The sequence below is a fragment of the Pseudonaja textilis genome, chromosome 14 (genome assembly GCF_049901715.1).
Source record: "Pseudonaja textilis isolate UNSWEBS1 chromosome 14, rPseTex1.2, whole genome shotgun sequence".
Lineage (NCBI taxonomy): Eukaryota > Metazoa > Chordata > Lepidosauria > Squamata > Elapidae > Pseudonaja > Pseudonaja textilis.
Window position 1 is genome coordinate 10,402,583 of NC_142003.1, and position 13,597 is coordinate 10,416,179.

General features: G+C 44.4%; 1 protein-coding gene across 1 annotated transcript in view; it reads right to left on the reverse strand.

Moving 5' to 3' along the window:
* The window catches only part of CFAP70 (cilia and flagella associated protein 70), a 41,631-nt gene that overhangs the window by 25,649 nt on the left and 2,385 nt on the right, over positions 1-13,597 (reverse strand). The window contains exons 4-14 of the mRNA XM_087912476.1: positions 12,256-12,354; positions 11,228-11,307; positions 10,378-10,554; positions 8,884-9,066; positions 7,740-7,834; positions 6,036-6,135; positions 4,712-4,864; positions 2,879-3,028; positions 1,799-1,879; positions 1,083-1,174; positions 74-134 (exon numbers count right to left, since the gene is read on the reverse strand). Coding sequence (XP_087768602.1) covers positions 74-134; positions 1,083-1,174; positions 1,799-1,879; positions 2,879-3,028; positions 4,712-4,864; positions 6,036-6,135; positions 7,740-7,834; positions 8,884-9,066; positions 10,378-10,554; positions 11,228-11,307; positions 12,256-12,354 — 1,271 coding nt within the window. The remainder of the gene's footprint in view (positions 1-73; positions 135-1,082; positions 1,175-1,798; positions 1,880-2,878; positions 3,029-4,711; positions 4,865-6,035; positions 6,136-7,739; positions 7,835-8,883; positions 9,067-10,377; positions 10,555-11,227; positions 11,308-12,255; positions 12,355-13,597) is intronic.

Here is a 13,597-nt window from a genome sequence, read left to right on the forward strand (position 1 = left end):
TAGACCAGAATGGCAAAGATTTTCTTTAAAAAAAATGCAGAAGGAGAACTACTGAGTAGGCTTAATTCCATACCTTCATGGCTCCTGCAGTCCTTCGAGGGAGTGGAGGGTGTGGAGGAATCATCTCTTTCACTCTGAAAGAAAGGACAAAAGGGGATGGTTTTGATAATCCGGCAATTCATTTTGCCATCCCATTCAACGGTTTACTTCGAAGTCAGTTCTATGAAACTGAACAGGATCAGCTGCGGAATTCACACACAAAGGATCGTGTGGGCAAGTTGTTTCAACCAGGGATATGTGTCGATGGGGCTTCTCAGTCGTCCAGGCCATGGGTTGTCCCAGAGATGATTTTTCAAGAGGCAACTGGACTTTCTTGGGTTTCCCTTGAAGACATTTCGTTTCTCATCCAAAAAGCCTCTTCGGTTCTGAAGAAGGAGCTTCTTGGATGAGAAGCAAAATGTCTTCAAAGAATTTTTTTTTTAAAAGTCCAGTTACTTCTTGAAAAAGCACCTTTGGGGCAACCTGGAGGAAATGTTTGTAGAGGACTAACTCAGCTGAGTTGCAGGCCTTGTAGGAGGAAATGATGCTCTCCAAGGTCCTGAAATCTGCCTTGATACAATGTACTGTTGGGTGACCAACCTACTGTATCTTCCTGGGCTCGTGATGAGATCAGAATTCAATAAGAGTATGAGGCACTCAACATTTGTTGTGACTGATCTGGCCCAATATTTAGAATGAATGGGATAAGTAAGGGTAATGCCTTCCACTGACAGAGAATGAGCAGCACTACCAAAGATGCATGGAATCATAGGGCTGGATGGGACCTTGGGGGTCTTCTAGTCTAACCCCATGCCTAAGGCAGGAGTCCTTACACCATCCCAGACAAATGGTTGCCCAACCTTTCCTTGAAAGCCTCCAGTGATGGAGCACCAACACTTTGAGGAGGCAAGCTGTGCCATCAATTAATCATTCTCAGTATCATGTGAGTGTCAAAAACACACCTAGATAGATAGATAGATAGATAGACAGACAGACAGACAGACAGACAGACAGACAGACAGACAGATAGATATAAAACTCACCGGCTGGCAAGTTCCTCTGGAAGACGCTTGGGCACCAAAGCTCTATCCAGTGTAAACTCTAACACAATAAAACTTCCACTTTCCACATATTGCTGGAAAAAGACAGTGGTTGATATTTCTTCTGGAGCACAGGCCACATCCTAGAATGTTTCCATAGCCACCTTCCCCCCAAAATTTATCTCAAACACATTAGGTATCAATTATGGGAATTTAAATCTAAACATCTGGAGAACAGGTAGGTTAATGTCAATCCATTGTTGCAAGACACAGCAGAAGTAACCCAGTGATATGAGAGAGAAAGAGAAAAAGAGAAACAGAAGAAAGAAAGAAAGAAAGAAAGAAAGAAAGAAAGAAAGAAAGAAAGAAAGAAAGAAAGAAAGAGAGGGAGGGTGAAAGAGAGAGAGGGAGAAAGAGAAAGAAAGAAAGAAAGAAAGAAAGAAAGAAAGAAAGAAAGAAAGAAAGAAAGAAAGAAAGAAAGAGAAGGAGGGTGAAAGAGAGAGAGGGAGAAAGAGAAAGAGAGAAAGGAAGGAAGAAAAGAAAGAAAGAAAGAAAGAAAGCAGAGACAGAGAGAAAGGGAGGAGAGGGAGGAACATACTTTGAAGGATATTCAGAAGCACTCATTCACAGTTTTCATCTGATTCAAGACCCAGAATTCAGAGCCCAGGTGGTATCTATAAATACTGCACATTTGACATCTTTTTAAGCAATAGCTTTACCTGTCCTTCCAAGTTCTGGCATACAGATAAGGCAGTTTCTACTGTGATCTCGGAGGTGTCCTTTTTAACAATGTTGGATGACTGAAGAAGAAGCAAAAAAAAAAAGTCTTTCACTGGATATCATTTCAGAAAGCTTTCTTTGTTTGACTTCTTGGTGGAGGGTGTCACCTAATTTAAATTTGGTAAGAGGTAGGAGCTTCAAATGAAAATGGATGGTTCTTCTTTTCAGCTGTGCACTGGTTTTTAAATCTCTGGGGTTTTAACAAATTAACAGATTCGCATAAAGGCTTCATTCTGCCTTTATGCGAATCTGAGTCTACAATTAGTCCTGATGCAACTCTTAAGGCTGTGTGGTGCTTTTGAAATCTATTCTAATCTATTTTAGAGAGACGGTTTGGTCTAATTGTGAAGGTGTTGGCTTAGAAGAGGAGGAGACTGTGAGGAGACTGTGAGTTCTAGTTTCGCATTAGGCATGAAGGCTGGCTGGGTGACTCTGAGCCAATCACTAGAAGATGGGAGTTCTAGTCCCATTTTAGGCATGAAAGCTGGCTGGGTGATTCTAAGCCAATCACTAGAAGATGGGAATTCTAGTTCCACCTTAGGAGTGAAGGCTGGCTGGGTGACTCTGAGCCAATCACTAGAAGATGGGATTTCTAGTCCCGCCTTAGGCATGAAGGCTGGCTGGGTGACTCTGAGCCAATCACTAGAAGATGGGAGTTCTAGTCCCATTTTAGGCATGAAAGCTGGCTGGGTGATTCTAAGCCAATCACTAGAAGATGGGAATTCTAGTTCCACCTTAGGAGTGAAGGCTGGCTGGGTGACTCTGAGCCAATCACTAGAAGATGGGATTTCTAGTCCCGCCTTAGGCGTGAAGGCTGGCTGGGTGACTCTGAGCCAATCACTAGAAGATGGGAGTTCTAGTCCCGCCTTAGGCATGAAAGCTGGCTGGGTGACTCTGAGCCAATCACCAGAAGACTGGGAGTTCTAGTCCCGCCTTAGGCATTTAGCCTAGATGGGTGACTGGAGACCCTTGTTCAAGAGGACTTCACCGCCTTGCACTCCCTTGGTTGCTCTTCTCACCTTCCTCAGCATCAATTCTCTTTGCTTGTCGTCTTTGACGTTTTTCCCAATGATGCCTTTGGTGTGGGGACTGTACATTCCGACGGGCCCAAATTTATTAAGGACTGCCTGATGGCCCACATCGCGAAAAAGACTGAAGAGGCACTTGGTCTGAAACAAAAGCGTCACCAAGTGAGAATGAGGTCCACTTTTATCGTACACTGCCAAGAGACCCTCTCCCCAGAGAAATGAACATAGAACAGTAGCAATCGCCCTTAGACTTATGCACCGCTTCACAGTGCTTCACAGCCCACTCTAAGCAGTTTACAGCCTGTTGCCCCCAATAATCTGGGTCCTCATTTGACCCACCTCGAAAGGAGGGAAGGCTGAGTCAACCTGGAGCCTGCTGGGATTCGAACCGCTGAACTGGTGACCGCTGGCAGTCAGCAGAAGTAGCCTGCAGTACTGCATTCTGACCACTGCGCCACCACGGATCTGTGGGTTGGAAGAGACCTTAAGAGGTCCTCTAGTCCAGCTCCCTGCTCAAGCGGGAGACCCTATACCATCCTAGAGAAATAGCTGCCCAATCTCTTCTTGAAAACCTCCAGCCATGGCGCATCCACAGCTCCGGGAGGCAAACTGCGCCATTGATCAATTGTTCTCACTTTCAGGAAATACCTTACTTCTAGGTTGGATCTCTCTTTAAAGATCTTCCACCCATTATTTCTTACCTTGCCTTCCAGTTCCTTGGAGGAGGTTCTTCCCTTTTCTCTGTAACAGCCTCTTGTGTAACTGGACGGCTACTATCGTATCACCTCCGGCCTTTTACTTCATTAACTAGACTAGACATAACGGCTAGGGCAGCAGTATCCTTTAAGGCTGAGAATGTCTCGTTTTAAGTACAGCATTTAAAAAAATCGATTTGTCCTTTAAAAAACGATTAAAGGCCTGGAGATTAAAACCTATGAAGAATGCCTGCAGGAATGGGATAGGGCCGTCTAGAGAAAAGAAGGACTGGCGGGGGGATGACAGGATAGCAGCATTCCAATATTTGAGAGACTGACACAAAGAAGAGGGAGTCAATTTTTTTTCCAAAGTACCAGAAGGCTAGAAGAGGACAAAAAAAAAATTAATCAAGGAGAGAAGCAACTTGGAATTAAGGAGAGACTTCCTAATAGTGAGAACAATTAACCAGTGGAACAACTTGCCACCAGAAATCATGGGTGCACCATCACTGGAGGTTTTTCAGAAGAGACCGGACAGGCCAGGTTCCTTCCAGCTCTATTCTGGTTTATTAATTGATTGATTGATTAGTTAGTGGAAAGGGTCACCTCCAGAAGTTGTGGATCCTCCATCGCTGGAGGTTTTTATGAAGAGACTGGACAACCCACTTGTCTGGAATGGCATAGGGTCCCCTGCTTGAGCTGAGGGTTGGACTAGAAGACCTTCAAGGTCCCTTCCAGCACTAATCTGATTGATTCTTAAAACAGCTTCCTGCTCTGGGCCTCCCGGAAGCAAGATGGCCGCAACCATCTTGGAAATCGAAAGCAAGAGAAACTCGACCGAAATCGAAAGCAAGAGAAACTCGACTGAAATCGAAAGCAAGAGAAATTCGACCGAAATCGAAAGAGAAACTCGACTGAAATCGAAAGCAAGAGAAACTCGACCGAAATCGAAAGCAAGAGAAACTCGACTGAAATCGAAAGCAAGAGAAATTCGACCGAAATCGAAAGAGAAACTCGACTGAAATCGAAAGCAAGAGAAACTCGTCCGAAATCGAAAGCAAGAGAAACTCGACCGAAATCGAAAGCAAGAGAAAACTCGACCGATCAGCCACGCAAAGGAAGCCGTTACCTTTTCAAAGACTTCACTGTCGTGGTAAGGAAGAACGCGGAACGCTCCCCGGATCCGCTTCACCCCGGGATACAGCAGAGGCACTAAGTTGACGTAAGCCACACCATGGAAGGAAATGGGATCTTCTTCTGCTCCAGCAACTGCTCCACCTCCCTAGAAGAGGACAGCGGAAACCGTCACCTTCCCCGGCGGTAGTCACGGCAGCCGAAATGGAGTACAGTATAGTCCTCGGCTTGCTACAGTTCATTCAGTGAACCTTCGGAGTTACGACACTGGAAAAAAAAGTGACTTAGGACCATTTTTCACACTTACAACCATTGCAGCACCCCCCATGGTCATGTGATTTACATTCCAATGCTTGGCAATTGACTCACATTTGTGATGGTTGCAAGCGTGATCCCCTTTTGCGGCCTTCTGACAGGCAAAGTAAAATGGGGAAACCGGAATCATTTAACAACCGTGTTGCCAATTTAACAACTGCAGTGATTCGCTTAACAAAGATGGCAGGAAACGTCGTAAAGCTCACTTAACAACCTTCTCACTCAGCAACATACATGTAAGGCTCAATCGTAGGTTAAGGGCTACCTGTACAGGTAATTGATTTATGGCCTTAATAGAGTCTGCACATCACGGCCGTAACCCGTAATGGTCGTATATCGGATCACTTGTGTGACTGATTTTACGATCTTTTTTTTTTGCGCACTCGCCAGGAGACTGTGAGTTCTAGTCCCACCTCGAGCCATGAAAGGCAGCTGGGTGATTTGGGGCCAGTCCTTCCCTCTCATCCCAACCCACCTCACAGGGTTGTTGCAGTGAGAAAAATAGAAGGGAGGAATATTATGTTTGCTGTCTTGAGCCAATGAAATATTTTTTGCGAAGGAAAAATATATATAACAATATAAAACATTTTGTATACCCATTTTATAGTTGACAACAGAAAGAAAGAGGGGGAGTTTCAAAGAGCAGGTGGCAGTGTGGAATCGAAAGTACACTCCATTCATATTTTCTTCAATGACTAATTAGATGACTGAAGCTTCTGCCACGCAAAAATCTAATTGGAGAGCATGATTGATGACTCTTGGCTATGGACATGTTTCGTTGGATGATACACTCAGAGGGGTGGGGGGGAAAAGCAGGATCAAGGGTGACAGTGAATTATGTATCAGAGTTGGCTATGCCCAGGTTAGTGCCTGACGTAGAATGGTAGCTTCGAATAAATCCTCTTTAGTTTGGGGAGTGTGGCTCGAGGCTCATGATTTAATTGGGAGTAACTGCCAGAATCCTGATAACAATGAAGATGACGATGATGAAACTAGCACCTTACCTTGTCTCCTTTGCCAGCTTTGACTTTCGTGGATGTGACCAGTGGCACTCTAGTAATTTCCACGGGCCAACACCGACAGTCGGCAATCCGCCTGCGAAAGCTGTCAAGCGGGAAGGGACCAAGAGCAAACTGATTACCATCGTTTTGTTGTCTGATGCTCAAAAGGGCAGTGTGTACATTTGTACCAACGCCACAAGGATGGGAAAGGCGGGAACATGCAGTATGCATTAAATGGTCAGCATTGATATGCTTCCAATTGGATGTTCAAAGCCAACAACGTAAGATAGATAAGATTAAGACAAGATGTTGATAAGATGAGATAAGATGATAAAGAATAAAGATAAAGGATGGATAAAGGATAAAGAACAGAGGTGACATTCAGCAGGTTCTGACCAGTTCTGGAGAACCAGTAGCGGAAATTTTGAGTCGTTCGGAGAATCGGCCAATGCCACCTCTGACTGGCCCCACCCACATCTATTCCCTGCCTCCCATCGAGTCCCAGCTGATCTGCTGGGTCTTCTTTGGTTGCCCTGTACAGGAGAACAGAGCTGGAAAGCAGGTTAGGGGGGGTGGAGAGGGAATGGGGATTTTACAGTATCTTTCCCCTGCTACGCCCACCAAGCCAGACCCACTGAACCGGTAGTAAAAAATTTTGAATCCCATCACTGATAAAGAATAAGGATAAAGGATAATGGATAAGGATAAGGATAAAGAATAATGGATAAAGGATAAAGAATAAGAATAAGGATAAAAAATAAGGATAATGGATAGGGATAAAGGAAAAAGATAATGAAAAGGATATGGATGAAGGACAAAAGATAAAGGATAAGCTTTATTCTTATTTTTCTGTGTACACAATGTCACACATTAAAATGAAATTCCAATGCCCATTCTTGAAAGAAAAGAAAAAGAAAAAAACAGACACCACCCATCAAATAATGTCACCATCTCAAGGATAATAATAATAAAACAACCAGCAGAAGCATCCAAAAATGCAAAGAACAAAGGGATGGCAAAAATTCCTAATCCACCTCTCGGAGTTGTCACGGGGAAAACAGGAGGCAGGAGCATCGTATATGTACCACCTTAAGTGGTACAAAAGGAAGGCAGGATAGAAAGATAATAACAACAATAATGACCATCATGACAAAGATGCTTGGGTTGGATTTTTTTTTTTTCAAAGAAAACCTAACTTTTGAGCCAATCACCAGGAGACTGGGAGTTCTAGTCCTGTGTTAGGCCTGAAAGACTGGCTGGGTGACTTTAGGCCAGTCCCTCTCCTTCAGCTGAACTCACCTGACAAGGTTGTTGTAGGGAAAATAGGAGGAGGAGGAAGGAGTGTTTATATATGTTCGCCACCTTGTGTTGTTTATAAAAATAACGAAGGTGGGATATAAATAAATAAATCGGTTGAGTTTCTTGACAGAGAAGCAAATAGTAAATATGCAAAATGCATGACAAATACCAGTACAAGCAAGTCTGTTGTAATGAGGCTTATTAATATTTATGCAGAGCTTTAGCTCAGGGAGCTCATTAATAAACATACAGCAAGTCCAGGTCAGCCTCCTTTAGAGAACTTGGGGAAGGTGAACCAGGAGTATGAATTGAAGGTAAAATCTCCAGCTCTCTGCTCTTAATTGCTTGACTCCCATAAAGCATCCCATTAAATTATGAATTGCTGGAGAATGACGTGAGTTTTCTCACCATAGCACAGCTATAGGATCCAGGTAGCAACGCCTTTCCAAGTCCCACACGATCCGTTTCTTAATAGTTTCACCCTGAATCCTGCTTTCCCGGTCCTTAAAAAGAAAAGGAGAGAGTGGGGTATAAGGCTTGAAACAGAGAGGGCAGGATTCCCAGTCTTGGCTTAGGCACAAAGCTGGCTGGGTGGCAATTCCTTGAAAACCCCAGGGACTCGTCTAGGTAGCTTTTACCAACTTGAAGGCAAGGAGGAGGAGGAGGAGGAAGAGGAGGAGAAGGAAAAGAAAAAGACCCAGTCTGTTTAGATCTAGAACTCAAGAGACCCAGTAAATAGACTGGAACCAGTATTTGTTGATGGACTAGGGGGAAAAAATTAACATGATACAGGAGGAGGAGGAGGAGGAGGAGGAGGAGGAGGAGGAGGAGGAGGAGGAGGAGGAGGAGGAGGAGGAGGAGGAAATGACCCAGTCTGTTCAGGACTAGAACTCAAGAGACCCAGTAAATAGACTGGAACCAGTATTTGTTGATGGACTAGGGAAAAATTAACATGATACAGGAGGAGGAGGAGGAGGAGGAGGAGGAGGAGGAGGAGGAGGAGGAGGAGGAGGAGGAGGAGGAGGAGGAGGAGGAGGAGGAGGAAATGACCCAGTCTGTTCAGGACTAGAATCAAGAGATCAAGTAAATAGACTAGAACCAGTATTTATTGATGGATTAGGGGGGAAAAAAAACACGAAATAGAAAAACTAAAAAGAACAACCAATAGAAGGGACAATCTTTCTTCTGATGGAGGAATAAGGTGAAGCAGGGGGCACCTGGCCTTGGAAGAAGCTAGCCATCAACTGATATTGCCTATTTGGCCCAATGGAGCTCACAATGGCATGGGTATCATGATCACCCCAAATCTATGTTCATCCGTGGTTGCTAGAGGAAAAGGACTCTAGGGAGAAAGAAGCCATTGGGTGGATCTAGTACCGTGGTTCTTCCAGGCCCAGGTGGATGGAACAGGTGGCAATTGGGACATTGCTGGTTCTACACTCTCCTTGAGAACGCCAAAGGGGAAGAGAGCTGGGAATTGTAGCTGAGCAACATCTGGAGGCCCACAAAGCTTGTTCAAAGGAATCTGCTTCTTCAGCTCTGCCATACTCACCTCTGGGGTATTCAGTTCTCCATCTTCCTCCTCAAAGGCCCCGCCAACAATGAAAGCATCTGGGATGTTCTGTCCTCCAGGGGCTAAAATGTTGGCAACTGGCCACTTCTTGGGCCGAGGCAGAGGTTCTCTCTCACTGCCAAGTTTCAGGGTCCCATTCTTGTACAGGAAGGGGCATTCTTTCTGGAAAGGTCCCAGGAGAAATGTTTTGAATTCAAAAAGTTAACAAGTCATTGATACATCGACAAAGAGATAGCTGTTGCATTCTCACAACACGTTCATCCATGACGTCAAATTTTTGCTTTGCTCGGTGCTTGCATGGACCAACCCGTTTGGTTAGTCATTATACATTGAGTTATGGAAGCTCAGAAAGTGCTTAATTTATAATCAGGTTAAATTAAATATCTTCTGTGAACTCAGCCATTATATGGTACATGATGAAAAATAAATTGGACACAATCACATCTTGGAAAACATTCTCTAAAATAGTTACAGAAAGGGGACCAACGAAACCAACCTATATATCAGCTCTTTAATTTGCAGGGAGCTTTAAATCTTAGGTACGTAAGGCAAGTTTCCATTTTTTTCTGTCTTTACAAAGAAAATGGAGAAACTGCTTACATGTAATGTAACTTTAGCATCACAAGCAAATTTTCACACTGGTTCTTCCCTGCTCTTCGTGAATGCAGATTCTGAGTAAGCCACAGCTTTGTGCAATATTAATTGACCAGGGTTCGCAAACTATAATATCTGAGTTCACATCTTAAACCATTATGGTTAACACAATGTATGGATCCAGTTTTTGACTTTATTTAACACAACAAAGGTTTAGAATAGAATAGAATAGAACAGAATAGAATAGAATAGAATAGAACAGAACAGGAATAGGAAAGAACAGAACAGAACAGGAATAGGATAGGATAGGATAGGATGGGATGGGATGGGATGGGATGGGATGGGATAGGATAGGATAGAATAGAACAGAATAGGAATAGGAATAGGAAAGAATAGAACAGAATAGAATAGAATAGAATAGAATAGAATAGAACAGGAATAGGCAAGAATAGAATAGAATGGAATAGAATAGAATAGTTGGAAGGGACCTTGGAGCTCTTCTAGTCCAACCCCCTGCTTAGGAAGGAAACCCTGTATCATTTCAGACAAAATGGTTGTCCGATCTCTTCTTGAAATCTTCCAGGTTTTTAAGAAGGTTGCTCTAGGTTACTCTCTACCTTAGGAAAAAAATCACTTTGGCATGGAGACCACACAATTATTTCTTCAGAGAAAGTTCCTGTTTCCTACCCGGGCTAATCTCTTCCATACATGCATGAAACCTGGATCTGGAGAATCTCAGTTAATTAACTCCGTCAAAGTAGTTTCATTTATAAACTCAGACGGGTCTCAGAAGAGAGGCAGAGCGAAAGGGAAAAGGAAAAAAACAACAGGCCTGGAGGAAAAAAAGCAATAAAAGAACTTGAGATTTCGTCAACTCACCTCACCAACTGCTGGCACCTGAAAGCCAACCATGTAATTATACTGGGGACCGGTGGAGAGAAAGGCATCAGGGGCAGAATAGAGAGCTTCTACAGTCACTCTCAGCAGATTGCCTTCGGATAGTTGATTTGGAGTCAGTAAGCTCTCCTGGACAGATATTAGGATATCGATAGAAGACTGCAAAATCAAAGCATACTGAAGGTAAGATGTAGCAAATATACAAACTGGGGAAAATTACATTTCTAAGCACTCTACTAATTTTTTTTACAATGAACGTTGAAGATTTCATTCAACCATCAATGATCTACCTTCTGTTCCACCTAAAGTCCTTCCGAGTCCCGCCTGGGATAGGGCTGTTTACCATTGGGAAGCATGTCTCTGTACCAGGGGTGAGATTCAAATTTTTTAACAATCTGTTCTGTGGGCGTGGCTAGGTAGGAGGGCATGGCCATATGACTGGGTGGGTGCAGCCATGTGATTCGGGCCCAGGAAGGCAAAAAATGGAGCGCCTCCTGGGCCTGAGGGAGGCCTCTTGGGCGAAGCAGTAAGACAGCGAGGGGGATCCCAGCACAGCTGATTAGTGGAACAGCCGATCGTTGGGAGGAAAAAAAACCTTAAGGAGTGACTGGCAGGGGGAGAATGCAGTCAGAGATGTAGGGCATGCGCGCGATGTCCCGCATGCCCAATAAGGACTGACTGGGCGGAGAGGGGCGGGGCCAGACAGGGGCATGATTTTCCAGTTCTCCTGCACAGAATCATAACAACTGGTTCTATAGAACTGGTCTGAACTGGGAGAATCCCACCCCTGCTCTGTACTCTTGGTTGTTGTTGTTGTTGTTTTAATAAATACCTTGATTTCTGGATGGAGGGTATCCAGAGGAGAACCAGGCAATGGATACACAGGAAGTGTTGCGTTGAACATACACAATCCTGCAGAGAAAAGAGGGAGGAGGTCAGGTCTGCCATCTTCAGGATATTTTGCCTAGCTGGCATCCTGCCGTAAAACACAGGGGAGAGGGGAGGAGAATGGGGAAACTGGGAAGGAAGGAAGGAAATAGGAGGTGGGGATGACAGGGTGACAGAAACCAGAGGTGTCAATCTGGAATGAACCAGGATGGAGTCATGGGAACAGAATGTGAAACTCCACCAAAGGGGCACCAAACCTCAAAACCGTTTCCAAAACATTGAGGACGGATACTGTTGGACACTGATGGACTGGTCAAGGGAGGAGGGCCAGAGAGATGGGAAAACTGTGGCCTTTGCGTGGGAATATGCAGATCTGGTTTTGCTTATGCTGTTACCGCTTGACTTTAGTAAAAGAACCTTTCACTTCAAAGAATGGAGCCGAGTGTCTTTCTTTCCTAAATGTCCAAGTTGGGACAAGCCTGACATTGGGGCAATCTGAGGCCATCGATAAAACTTTCATTTTGGAAGAGAGAAAAATGATTAGCCAAATCAAATACTTACCGTTATCAAAGAGATGAGTGTGAGAGAATGGGCATCATTACAGCAAGGATGCGGGGGCTGAAGATCTACACACAGTTACTTGGAAGAGGTCCATTTCTGTACAATGCAGGTTTCTTTTGTGCAAGAACCAAAAAACGTTGGCCTGTTGACACACTGACTCTGGCTTGTCAGGGCCAAAGAACCAAGAACCATGAAGCTATTTCTGAGTAGCTTCTTTATTGCTGTTTGCCGAGAGACAGAACCTTGCCGGACTAAAGCAGTTATCTGCATAACTATAGATGCACTCTGTGAAATGCTAGGAAGGGTCCATCTGTGTCCTCTTCCAGCCTACCAGACAATCCATCCTCCACCATCTCTATGCTCTCTGCAATTCCAGACTATATTCCACCACAGGTTTATCCTTTCACGTACCTTGTAGGAGAGGGAGAAGATCTGCCACGGCCTGTCCTAGAGACACCACTTTTTCATCTTTTTGCTTCTTCTCCTTTGGTAGGACTTCAATCACCGTGACTGGGAAAACCAAGCATAAAATTATATCTATATCACTTTACAGCCTGATTGCTTTTCAGAAAGAGTTATAGCCACTTCGCTACTCACTCCTGTCATTCAACCATTGCGGCATGCCACAATTTGTTTTAACAAGCCTTTGTTGAATAAGCTACAATTGCTGCACACATCCTGCATGAAGGCTGTCTGTAATGTTTGAATGCAAAGCACTTACCGGTTACTCTCTACATAAGGGAGCCTAACCATGATAACTGTATGTCGCAATGGGCATAAAACACACGCCAGTCACCTGATCAGCACGATTTTACAATGTTTTTTGAAGTGGTCATAAAGCAAAAACAATGGCCTGCTATGGGCACAATCTTGCCAGAAAATGGATGTGCCGGTTTCCAGCAAAACCGTTGTGAAATGCCGTCTCAAGATACTAGAAATGGCCATAAAAGCAGCATGTTGCTGAGCCCCGGAAGTTCAGTCTTGTGAATACGGAGGGGATCCAACTATCGGATCTTCAAGTCTGGGTCATAAGCCCCCCTTGTTTTGGATCGGTCCTAACTTCGAACCAGTCGTAAGTCAAGAGAACTACCTGTATGACCTTAATTTTATTGAGCTAGACTTAAAATGCCAGAGTTCCAGCGGGCCTTGAATCTTCTCAGCGTACAAATCCAAACAGGAGCATCTCTAACAAGATCCAACAAGCCTCCACTTGAACACATCGCCCGCCAAAGAGGTTTTTACCTCCTCCAAATGGCTGAGCAAACCTGAAAGGAAGACCTCAACGTACGACCAGAATTGAGTCCCAAACTTCCGTCGCTAAGCAAGGCAGTTGTTACATGAGTTTAGCCCCATTTGCGCTCTTTTTCCCCCTGCAGTTGCTATGAGAATCACGGCAGTTGTTAAGTGGATGACATGGTCGTAAACCGAACCTGACTTCTCCCGTTGATTCTGCTTGTCGGAAGCCTGCTGGGAAGGTTACCAAGGGTGATCACATGACCACGGCAGGGTGCAACCGTCAGAAGTACACGGCTGTTGCAAAGCGGACGGATTTTGATCACGTGATCATGGAGATGCCTAAATGGTCGTAAGGGTGGGAAACGGTTATGCGCCACTTTGTTCAGTTCTGTCATAACTTCAGTCACTGAACGATTGGGTTGCAAGTCGAGAACTACAGAGAGCCGACATACGACCACAATTCAGCCCAAATTTTTTGTTGCTAAGTGAGACAATTGTTAAGTGAATTTTGCTCCAT